The 12,138-nt window shown below is 43.0% G+C and overlaps 1 protein-coding gene across 7 annotated transcripts in view; it reads right to left on the bottom strand.

The window, feature by feature from the left end:
* Positions 1–12,138, bottom strand: part of RO60 (Ro60, Y RNA binding protein) — a 26,123-nt gene extending 13,985 nt beyond the window's left edge. Inside the window, exons 1-4 of one of the 7 annotated variants that reach the window (XM_077824410.1) lie at positions 11,770–12,132; positions 4,824–4,887; positions 1,953–2,021; positions 2–602 (exon numbers count right to left, since the gene is read on the bottom strand). In XM_077824410.1, coding sequence (XP_077680536.1) covers positions 2–581 — 580 coding nt within the window. In that variant the 5' untranslated portion in view covers positions 582–602; positions 1,953–2,021; positions 4,824–4,887; positions 11,770–12,132. Of the gene's footprint in view, position 1; positions 603–1,952; positions 2,022–3,511; positions 3,739–4,823; positions 4,888–11,515 lie in introns of those variants that run through there. The other 6 variants (XM_077824407.1, XM_077824405.1, XR_013346872.1 and 3 more) reach the window with 6 other exon arrangements.

Here is a 12,138-nt window from a genome sequence, read left to right as displayed (position 1 = left end):
CCTTCACTGGCAGGTTTTAGGTGGGACAACCTCAGCAGATCTTTATGAGACCAACCATTTCTTTGTTTATATTTTGTAACTGCTAAAGCAACAGCCAGGCCATTCTTTCCATTGTACCAGTCTGCAACAGCTTTTCTCAGGGCACGGCCCCACATGCCACACTTCATGCCCACCTTCAGATCCTTTTTAAACTGGATGAAAGTAAACAGATGAGTTGGTATGCGGCAGACTTCAGAAACAGCCTTAAATGCTGCTTGTTTTGTTTTTGCATCAGAGCACTGTGAACAAATTGCAAGAGCAAAAAGCATGGGCTCCTGTTTTGCTGCCCTGCCTTCTTGGCTGAACGTCTTTATTTCCTGTACCACATCACAACCTTTGCCATCTTCAATCAGTCTTATTAAAACTTCAGCATTTTCAAAGCCCAGTTTCTGCTCCTTGATGTAGTAAGTACCACCTTCTGAACCAAAACATAAGAAACGGTGGAGTCGATTCATATCTGTGACCTGCCATACATATCCACCTTCCGAGTTCAGCACCTGCTTGTCATTCAAGGGCTGCATTTGATTTGCATCTTCATCCATTGCTTAAGAGTTTCAGGAAGCCTGTTAAAAAAGAAAGAGTACAATTTTACTACAAATAAATGTTGAACTATATTGGATTTTTTGGCTTGTAACATTTCCTCCTCTTACATCTGTAGCCAAATGAGTACATCATATCTGTAATGCCTTCTCCCCTTGCCCCTTCTAGATTTACATTAAACATAGTTCAGAACAGCAATAACATAGTCCAGTAAGCGCTTAAGTTACTAAAGGGCATCTTCAAGGAACATATTTAAAAATTGGGTTTATGCCCTCTTTGGCTTTGATGTAACATATAAACAAGTTGTGAAAAGGGTTTGCTTCAAACAGGGATATCAAGTTTGGTTTTAATTTCCCCCAAGTTTGCTGGTGGTCTCAAAGCATTTTTATTGTGAGCTCTAACAGCTTAACTGAAGGGGCAGAAGTACTCAATATTCAAATACATTCTTTATCCAAAATGTTAGTCACTGAAGTTAAGTAAGTGTTGATTAAAAAAAAAAAAAAAAAGCCATAAGCAGTCTGACTAAAAACCCTTTTCTGAGTGATGTCAGCATTTTACTAGTTCTCCAGGCAGGAAAGTCTTCCAGAGCAGCTAGGTCCTGAATTTCTGTGGGACAGATTGTACCTAAAACTAGCAAAATGATACTAAACTTTATGAAGGGGGATTTTTTAAATTCAAGCTAATTAGAAAGAAACTTAATCCCAAAGATGAAAATTTAAATTCCTTAGAATCAGCATACAGGCTAGTTAAAGGTGACCTGCCAAGGGAAGAAGGGTGTTTGTGCTCTTTTGGTTATAAAAGATTTTTTTTTTATTAAAATTTATCATATCTTGTCCCCCCCATTATTTGCTGGAAGGCTGAATGAAGACACTGCATTTGATAAAGGTAGGAAACTTGAGCAACTCAGAATGCTAGAGAGTCCTAGACTTAAAAACAAAACAAAAAAACTGTGTATTTTGTTTATTTTGGTTATCATCTATTTAAATGAAACACCTGACAAATAATGAAGACAAATTCCATCTTTAATAAAGATTCAAACACTCTTGTCCTTTCAGATGCAAACTGAGAAAGCTCACAAGCAAAGAGAGAAAGAGAAACAAAATACATCCCAAACCTTTCAGGTCTTGTTTACACACTGCTACACAGAGAACTAACATAATATCATCTGTAGGCATACCATATTCTTATTCCTAACCAAAATAAGATGCAAGGCCATAAAATGTATATGGTTAAACTTAAGGTAAAAAGTTATTTTTTGAGAAGTAAAAATCCAGTTGTAGTATAGCCAAAAGAAAGAATCATATATCATAACAAATGAAACATAAGGTGGAAATTAGAAGACCTAAGAGGAAATTTGAAGATATAGAACTTGCATGTTATGTCTTGGGCTACTAAGTATCAGAAAGAACAATCCTTTGAGTGTCAGAGTATCTTCTCGATTACTAGAGAGTAAAAGGAGAAACAGAAAAGAACAAATATATTAGCTTCTCTGCAAAGTACTTTGCTGCATCAATTTTAAGTACAGAAGATCACAGACCTATTCTTTTGGGAGTAAAAAAAGATGAGGCACTGTCACATCCTGTGGTAACTAATCATGACTAGCTCACACATTTTTACAGGTGTTAAACTCTATTAGTGTTTAAAAGCATTTTAGTTAAAAACATAATCAACATTTATTAATTCTATTCCTACTTTGGATAGAGATCTCACAGACTGAAGAGAGCCAGTATTCTACCCCCTACATGTGATGAGATATACACACACCCTATCCAGGAATTTCAAGGGAAAGAGTTAAAGAAAGAGTTGCGGTCTCATTGTATCCCTACTCTGCTAGAGTTTTTTTCTGAAGCAGTGAGGTGCCAGCAACTGGATTAGGAATGGTAATTTTATTCACCTGTTATTTTCATATAAAATTTCCAAGAAGTATTTCTCACTGTGAGTTTTCAAAGCAAATATGTGCAACTTTCTTTTAAAGGTCAACAGCTCTCCATTCAAAAACTGCTTGCAACCAAACTCTAACTTTAAAACACACACTGACTTCTGAGACAGGCCAGATACCCTGAAAATACCAAGTGTTAGCTAAATTGGGTGCATCTAATTGTTTTGCAACAAAAAGTGTTTTGATATCTGAAACACATGATATTCCAACATGTATGAAGTAGTATGATTTGCCATATGGCAGCTATAGTTACATCATACTTTCAAAATACTGGGCTACATTAATCTTTGAAGTCAAGTGTTACACAAGAGATTAATAGAGTCAATTAACTAACTACAAAGATTTTCTTCCAAATGTAGAAAGATTTTGGTATAGAACACTAACCTGAACATCTCAGTAATAATACAAATGGGATGTGAAAGAGATTGTGACTCTCAGTAATCAGAATCCTGTGTGTGAAATCTATGGGGTGATTTTACCCTGTGTTGTAAGTACCTGCACTTTTCTGTAATTCTGTATTGTGATGGGTTGGACCCCTTGGGAAGCCACCTGATGGGCGGAGACACTACTGAATCTACCTGTTCTGAAGCATAGGCCCCCTTTAACCTGTCTTGCTGAGCCTGGTTATTAAAGCCTCCTCTAATTCACACAAAGGCAGGGCCACACCCAGCTGCAGATCAGCTCTAGGAAGATTCAGTTTAAGGGACTTGCTCCAGCACTCAGATGTCCACCTCCCTTGGAATGCAGATCTAAAGATATATAGTGAAATTTGCCCCCTCCCCCGAGCGTGGAAAGAGGTGTGCACACTTCTTGCCCCCACAATTAGAAATTACGGAAACTGGGTTTAATAATAAACAAAACAAATTTTATTAACTATAAAAGGCAGATTTTAAGTGGTAAAACAGAACAAAGCAGATTACTCAGCAAATGAAATCAAACACACAAACTAAGCTAGTTTCACTAAAGAAATTGGTTACAAATAGTATTTCTCACCCTAGATGTTGTTGCAGGCAGGTTGCAAAGTTTCTGTGGTTCAGAGTTCCAGTTATATTCCTTTTCAGACTGAACCCCTGTCTCAGTCTGGACTCCACCCGCCCCCCGCCTTGCCTTGCCTTGCCTTCCCTTCCCTTCAGGTGGCTTTTGCAGATTTTCCTCTTGGGCAGGTTTCAGAGGGGTAGCAGTGTTAGTCTGTATCAGCAATCCTTGTGGCACCTTAGAGACTAACAAATTTATTTGGTTACCTTTTTGCCCACCAGGGGCTGCTGTGGCACCAGAAGAGAGGGCAGCCGCCTCTGAGCCAGAGCAGCCGTGGAGAGGGAGGGGCAATGTATACCATCTCACAGTACCCTGCTGCAGGGCCAGGTGAAGAGGCACAGGCCATAAGGGACAGATGGAGCAGGGCATATGGGGCTGCTGGGGGAGTAGCAGACTGGGGTTCAGAAGGGCTAGTGGGGGACAGACTGGGGTGGGGGCACAAGAGCTAGTGGGGTGACAACATTGAGCCAGGGGCTAAATGGAAGTCAGGGTGCAGGGCCATATAGAGACAGGGGAAGTGGGGTGGCTGAGAGGAAGTGCAGGGACACATGTGGATGGGGGGAGGAGGGTGCCTGAGTGGGGAAGAAGGGACAAATGTAGACAGGGGAGTGCAAGGACACATAGGGAGAGGGGCAGATGTGCCTGACTGAATGGGAGAGGCTAGGGGTCAGCCAGGGTCTGCATGAGGGATGCTCCCTAAGAATCCCTCCCTGCACCAAAAAAACCCTGTTCCATACTTTTCCCAACCATACCCAACAACCCTTCAAATTCATAACCAAGCTTTTAAATTTTTGGCACAGAATTCCCCCAGAAATATAAATAGCACCTTTCCCACTCAATTTATCTATTCCAAAACAATTAGATGCTAGTAGCGCAGTGACTCTTTGGTCAAATTTAATAATATATGCTCAGCAACCACTTGCACATAGCTCTGGCCATCCAAATATCAATACAAACAGATTATCCATTATTTTTAATTTAAAAAATAAAAGTTAAGTATCATAATCACGAATTTCCTCTTGGACAGCCAAAGATACTGGCAAGTGTCCATTTAATATTTCATTTTAAAGGACTTTACTTCTCTCTTTACTATTGGACTGCATTTGAATCCAAGTCTTGGTGCAAGACTCAAAGCAATGACATTCTGGCTCAAGTCAAGAATTCTACCACCTTAGTTACTCTGACACCAACATCAATGCAAGTCCTACTATGTTGGGATAGCTACTTTGTAACAAGAAAAACCACACTTACTGAGCCAAATAATACTCACAGGTACTCATCTTGGCTACCAAGTGATTATTAGCAGGACTTGTAGGCTCAAGAATGTACGATTCCTGCCAATAGCAGAAAGATTAGGAATAGATGCTGATGATGCAAACTAAAAACATAAAGTTAAAACTTAATTTCAATTAAAATATTGATTCAAATTTTTAAAAACTAATTTAAACATTTTAAAATCATGATTTACACTGATCACATTAAATTTTAATGATTTTTCAATGTTATTGGTACATATTGTTATTTTTAGTCTTTTGTATTTTTTTAAAACATGTACATGAACCTTCCTTATTTACAGAGCATAATTTTATCCACTGTGAAGACTTATAGGCATATATAGTACCTTTTATACAGAAAGTTCCTAAAGGAATTTATAAATCTCATTTTCAAACTACATACAATTTCATCCACCTATGGCCTTATCTGGGATGGAACCCAGTAGCTATTAAACAGTGCATGGAGACACTACATCGCAGCTTAGGATACAAAGTGAAGAACAATATCCAATCCTACTGAAATTTAGGAAGGAAACATTTATTCTCTTAAATTTTTGTTTATTGGTATATAATTTCAATTACAGAATACAAGCATTACAAAACTTAAAACTCTAATATACGTTCTATTCCTGATGATTGCACAGACACCTATCATCATCTTACCTAAAAGCACACTAAAGAATTTTTAGGTTTCAGAGTAACAGCCGTGTTAGTCTGTATTCGCAAAAAGAAAAGGAGTACTTGTGGCACCTTAGAGACTAACGAATTTATTTGAGCATGAGCTTTCGTGAGCTACAGCTCACTTCATCAGATGCATACCGTGGAAACTGCAGCAGACTTTATATATACACAGAGAATATGAAACAATACCTCCTCCCACCCCACTGTCCTGCTGGTAATAGCTTATCTAAAAGCCATTTCCAGCACAAATCCAGGTTTTCTCACCCTCCACCCCCCCACACAAATTCACTCTCCTGCTGGTGATAGCCCATCCAAAGTGACAACTCTTTACACAATGTGCATGATAATGAAGTTAGGCCATTTCCTGCACAAATCCAGGTTCTCTCACTCCCTCACCCCCCTCCAAAAACCCACCCCCATACACACACAAACTCACTCTCCTGCTGGTAATAGCTCATCCAAACTGGCCACTCTCCAAGTTTAAATCCAAGTTAAACCAGAACATCGGGGGGGGGGGGGGGTAGGAAAAAACAAGAGGAAATAGGCTACCTTGCATAATGACTTAGCCACTCCCAGTCTCTATTTAAGCCTAAATTAATAGTATCCAATTTGCAAATGAATTCCAATTCAGCAGTTTCTCGCTGGAGTCTGGATTTGAAGTTTTTTTGTTTTAAGATAGCGACCTTCATGTCTGTGATTGCGTGACCAGAGAGATTGAAGTGTTCTCCGACTGGTTTATGAATGTTATAATTCTTGACATCTGATTTGTGTCCATTTATTCTTTTACGTAGAGACTGTCCAGTTTGACCAATGTACATGGCAGAGGGGCATTGCTGGCACATGATGGCATAAATCACATTGGTGGATGTGCAGGTGAACGAGCCTCTGATAGTGTGGCTGATGTTATTAGGCCCTGTGATGGTGTCCCCTGAATAGATATGTGGGCACAATTGGCAACGGGCTTTGTTGCAAGGATAAGTTCCTGGGTTAGTGGTTCTGTTGTGTGGTATGTGGTTGTTGGTGAGTATTTGCTTCAGGTTGCGGGGCTGTCTGTAGGCAAGGACTGGCCTGTCTCCCAAGATTTGTGAGAGTGTTGGGTCATCCTTTAGGATAGGTTGTAGATCCTTAATAATGCGTTGGAGGGGTTTTAGTTGGGGGCTGAAGGTGACGGCTAGTGGCGTTCTGTTATTTCCTTTGTTAGGCCTGTCCTGTAGTAGGTAACTTCTGGGAACTCTTCTGGCTCTATCAATCTGTTTCTTTACTTCCGCAGGTGGGTATTGTAGTTGTAAGAAAGCTTGACAGAGATCTTGTAGGTGTTTGTCTCTGTCTGAGGGGTTGGAGCAAATGCGGTTGTATCGCAGAGCTTGGCTGTAGACGATGGATTGTGTGGTGTGGTCAGGGTGAAAGCTGGAGGCATGCAGGTAGGAATAGCGGTCAGTAGGTTTCCGGTATAGGGTGGTGTTTATGTGACCATTGTTTATTAGCACTGTAGTGTCCAGGAAGTGGATCTCTTGTGTGGACTGGACCAGGCTGAGGTTGGTGGTGGGATGGAAATTGTTGAAATCATGGTGGAATTCCTCAAGGGCTTCTTTTCCATGGGTCCAGATGATGAAGATGTCATCAATATAGCGCAAGTAGAGTAGGGGCTTTAGGGGACGAGAGCTGAGGAAGCGTTGTTCTAAATCAGCCATAAAAATGTTGGCATACTGTGGGGCCATGCGGGTACCCATAGCAGTGCCGCTGATCTGAAGGTATACATTGTCCCCAAATGTGAAATAGTTATGGGTAAGGACAAAGTCACAAAGTTCAGCCACCAGGTTAGCCGTGACATTATCGGGGATAGTGTTCCTGACGGCTTAATTCTTTAAGATAGCGACCTTCATGTCTGTGATTGCGTGACCAGAGAGATTGAATTTTTAGTGCACTATTTTTAGTGCACTATAGTACTGTAACGCCTATAGGTGGGCCACGGCTGTGCAGCAAGCTACTGCATTGTAGTCACACCCTGTCTTGCCCTGCAGTAATATCCTGTGTAGTCAAATCCTTAGAGCTGTATGTTTGGTTATTTTTACATTCTGCAATTAAAAAAGTGGAACGTATGTCCTGCACATCACCCATACAAGTTAATATTTCTACAAAAACTACCATGTGATTTTTGAAGAACCAAATTATCAGCTGTAAGCCTCATTAGAAATACAGTCCCCTTCCAACAGAGAACTGTGCTCCCTAATGCCATAGAGGAGTTCAGCATTGACTCAGAGTTACTCCTGGGGAAATTCTGTGGGACTGTGTACCTGCCAAAAATACCCACCCCTCCCGCGGATCTCCTGTGTTTCCCTATGGAAAACGGCAGGGAAGCAAACGAAGCTGTGCTTGGGGTGAGGGGGGGTAAGAGGGCAACCATTAGAGGATTGCCCCCCCTTCCAAACAGAGATGGGGCATGGGGGTGCACAGGGGGTTACATGCCTCTGCCCCCCCTCATTCTGCAAGTGCAGAGCTGCCCAGCTGAAGGAGGCTGTGTCTCTGCTCTACTGATTCTGCAGCTCAACGCCGCCTCCTGGGTCCTAGTGACAGTTGTGCTCCCCTTCTGTGTGCTGGGAGGCTTCCTGTTTTCTATTCTGTACAGCAATGAGTGCCTGCAGTGGGGCTGGGTAGAAGAGGCAGTGGGGAAGAAAGGGGGGGTGGAATAGGGCAGGGGGAGGGGAATGTGGGAGTGAGCAGAGGAAGATGGAGAAGAAAAGGGGATAGCGGAATTGCAGGGGGAAGTGGGAGCTTGGCATGCGGCATCCCCTCGGCAGTAGCTGGGGCTCCCCCGTTAAGGAGGTCCATCGAACCCTCACCCTGACAAGCCACACCCCACTACACCCGAACCCCTCCGACAAACCCCCCACACCCAGACCCCCACCCCACTGAGCCCCAACCAACTGCACCTGGACCCCCACCCCATCAAGTGCCACTCCCCCAGCACCCAGATCCACCCCAAGCCTCCCACACCCAGACCCCCGTGCTGAGCCCTATCTCCCCACACCCAGAACCGCCCCTCCCCAACCAGCCCCAACCACCTTCAACTGCATCCCCTGCAGATTCCCATTGCTCCTGCCCCTGAACCCCCCCAATGAGCCTGTGTGCATTCAGGTGTCCCACTGAGCTGCCCACACCCAGATCACCCCACACAGAAACCTCTCACCCCACACCCGGATCCCCCCACACTTGGATACTGCTGGGCTGAGCCTGCTCATGCACACCTAGTGCACCTGGCACAGAGAGGCAGGGCGTCGGGGGTGTTTCTGGGGCAGGGCCAGTCCTTGCACTGCGTCAGGGTCAGCTGCAGCCTCACTGCCGAGTCTCTATACTGGTGGAGGTGGGGGCTTCAGGGTGATCTCCCATCTCAATGCAGCCAGTGCCCTGTGCTCCCCACTGCCATGCTGGAGCCACATTTATTTACTGACAAATACAGTTTGCAGAATTTTAAAATATTGTGTGCATAATTTTTAGGCGCAGAATTCTCTCAGGAATACAGAGTGCAACATTCTTGTAGGCCAAAATCCTAATAGGGAAAAACTGTCTTAAGTAAATTGTACTCTATTTTGCTTTATACTCCATTTTGCTAGCTTCAAATTAGTAAAAATAAAAAAAATAAAATGTACTCCTTAAATTAGTAAGAAGAAATTGTTCTAAGTTTATTCTTTCCTAATTGTGTTAATAATTGTTCTTAAAAGTATAAAAGTTTTATGGCTGTAATTACTGCCTTATTTACTGTTTGGTATGTAAGTAAAAAAAGTGTGATAATTAATTAAAAAAAGATAGCTGGACCAAATAGTCAAGAAGGGAGTGAAGGAGTAGAGAGGCATCAGCTTTATCATCAGAATCACCCAGGTGGCAAATTGACGACCTCAAAGCAAAGGCATACACCCCAAAAACAAAATAAAAAATAAAGCAAAAAGAAAAAAAAATAAAAAGAAAAAATCAACTGCAAATTGTCCCAGTAACAACCCAAATAATGCTAATTAATAGCAACCTTAACTACCTTGTAATTAACAGCTCCAGTGTAACACAGCAAGGTCCAAAGACTTGTAATAAAACTTCTTCTTATAAAAAAAAAGGGTGTATTGCCATGGGACTTTGGGTTCATTCTGCATCAACATCAAAGCTTCGAAGGCGTTCAACAAAGGCCTGGCTCCCCTCCCTCCTGTGCAATTTCAGCTGGCCACTGGAACTGACAAAGCAACACTAAAAACTGGTAACTATACAATCTAGCTGCAAAACTGTGTGTCTGTGTGTGTGTGTGTGTGTAAATAAAAGCATATACTGATGTTAACGCTTAAAGGCGTATTGCCTTATTCCCTTTAAAAAAAAATTCCGTATGCTTCTTATAAGCATAACATTCTGAATCACCATTTCCCACAAGACCACAGCGAATAACTGTCTCAGAATAACTACAGCTGTATCAGTTGCAACTACACTGAATTTGTTCATTTGTGCTATACAAGTACACAAAAGTGGTTTAAAAAGCAAAGTCTCACATAATTAATCCAAATTTTAAAGGTTTCCATAAAAAACACATTTAAAGAAAAGCTGTAATAAAACTACAGGTTCCAACCTAATTTTAACAAATTGCTACATTTAACAGGTATTTGAATTGCAAATGAAATACAACACTTACAAGTTAATTTGAAATTAAACTTTGGTTTTATGTTGGCTAAATTATAAAAAACACTGGACTGGAAATCTACTATGATTTGTATATTTATATCTGTAAGCCCTTTGAGGCTATATCTTTTTCTGTTCTGTAAAGAACTGTATTCATTTGCAGTCTTTTAAAAATGTTAATACTAATATAGAGACCAACAGCTTAGAAGGATTCAAAATTCAAAAAAGGATTAGATATTTATATAAATACCGAGAATATTCACTGTCACATTAGATGGGATTTTTTTTAAAAAAGCACTCAAAAAACCCACAGCTTTAGAGCAATATAGACCACTAATGCTTCAGGACATAAGCTTTCTTCTGAGGGGATTAATAAGAAACTTCCCATTAACAGTTTGTTTCATAGTTGCCTGCTTCACAGTTCTTGCACATCTGCTAACAACTGCTGTCACATGGAGAACAATGGCCTACCTAAACCACTGGTTTGATTAAATAAAGCAACTCCTATGTTCCTATAAAAAATAATATGGCCTCTCTCTTAAAGGAAGATTGGCACAGAACCTTTGACAAGGAAATGGGGTTTGATAATATTAATTTCTAGTTTAGATATAGCATTTTTCACTTGCAGACTCCCATTTCCATTTTAAAGATAGGGAAATGAAGGCAGTGGGAGGTCACCCAGCAGCAGAGCTTGGAATCTGAATCTCGAATTTCCTGAGTCCCAGTCCATTGCTCTTCACAGTAGTCTACACTGCCTCTCCCTCCCTCTATCACTCTTTAGTCTGATTTATAGAGAGTTATAAAGATGACACGTGGTCCACAATATATGGAAAGAAAATCTGTGAAAAGAGTATCCAAGCTAGGGACAAGGGGAAAAAAATTGTCTGGCAAGCATCCTCTTCTATAAGACCTGCACATTCACTTTTTATAGCAACCTAAAATTTTATTCTTCAAATGTGATTTTATTTTTACCAAGAAACCATTCTTCAAAGGGCTGTACGGACCACATCTTGCTTTCAACCCTTTGTATGACTTTTTGAGGTATCTTAACGAAAAAGACTGCGGGAAACAAATTCCAGTATCCCAGAACACCTGGACCACGAACACCAGTGCCCTGCGCGCTGTGTGTGCGCCTCCCCCTCTGTAGTTTTTTCTACCCTTCCCTTATACAAGAGATCTCGGGCACCTGTCCTGGGGGGTTTACTAGGCGCCCCTTCCCGCAGAGAGCTGTTCTGCCAATCCACTAACACTGGTCGTTCGCACGCCCTCCCCCCATTGGGAATAGCAGCAGCAAGCGAAACGCTCCACCCCAGCGCCTACCCCTGCTTCCCCCAGCCGCTCCCGGGCCTCTCCTCACCGAGGGGGTGGCGAAAGCAGGAGAGGCCTCCGCTCGCAGAAAGGCTCCACACCCAGCCTTAAGAAGACGGACGGCTCTCGGTGCCTCTGGCAGGGGCAAGGCCGTCGGGAGGGGCGATCCTTAAGAGGGCGTGAGAGGTGTGTGGCTAGGCCGCTGCCCAAGGGAGGCCCTGCCTGCAGCTCGGACCAGTGGCGTTGCACGGGACGCTCGGCGGAGACAGCGGCTGTTGTTGCTCAAGCGGGGCCGGGCCCTACCTGCGCGCGTGAGCCGGGGACCGGGCGCAGCAGGAGGTGGCGGCTCCGCCAAGGCTTCCGCAATCTGCCCGCGGCCGGCTCTGTTTCTCCTCGCGCAGCAGGCTTCCCTCGAAGTCAGCCCCTCCCTGGTCGGATTCCTGTCAGGACAGCATCGCTAAGACCCGGATGGAGCCGCTCTTCCTTCCCTTCCCACAGTGACCAAGCTCCGAGGCCCCGGATGGAACCGCTCCGCCTATCCTCCCCCCGTCCCCCGGGGACTAGCGACCGCGGATGTAGTTCCCCGTTTCAGCATCCTGAACAGCGGCGAGCTGGGCAGGGAAAGGCGGAGCATTAGGACCCGGATAAACTTCTCCGTCGCGCCTCCCATTA

The sequence above is a fragment of the Eretmochelys imbricata genome, chromosome 8 (genome assembly GCF_965152235.1).
Source record: "Eretmochelys imbricata isolate rEreImb1 chromosome 8, rEreImb1.hap1, whole genome shotgun sequence".
Taxonomy (NCBI): Eukaryota; Metazoa; Chordata; order Testudines; family Cheloniidae; genus Eretmochelys; species Eretmochelys imbricata.
Note: the sequence above shows the minus strand (reverse complement) of the source record. Positions and strands in the feature narration are given on the sequence as shown.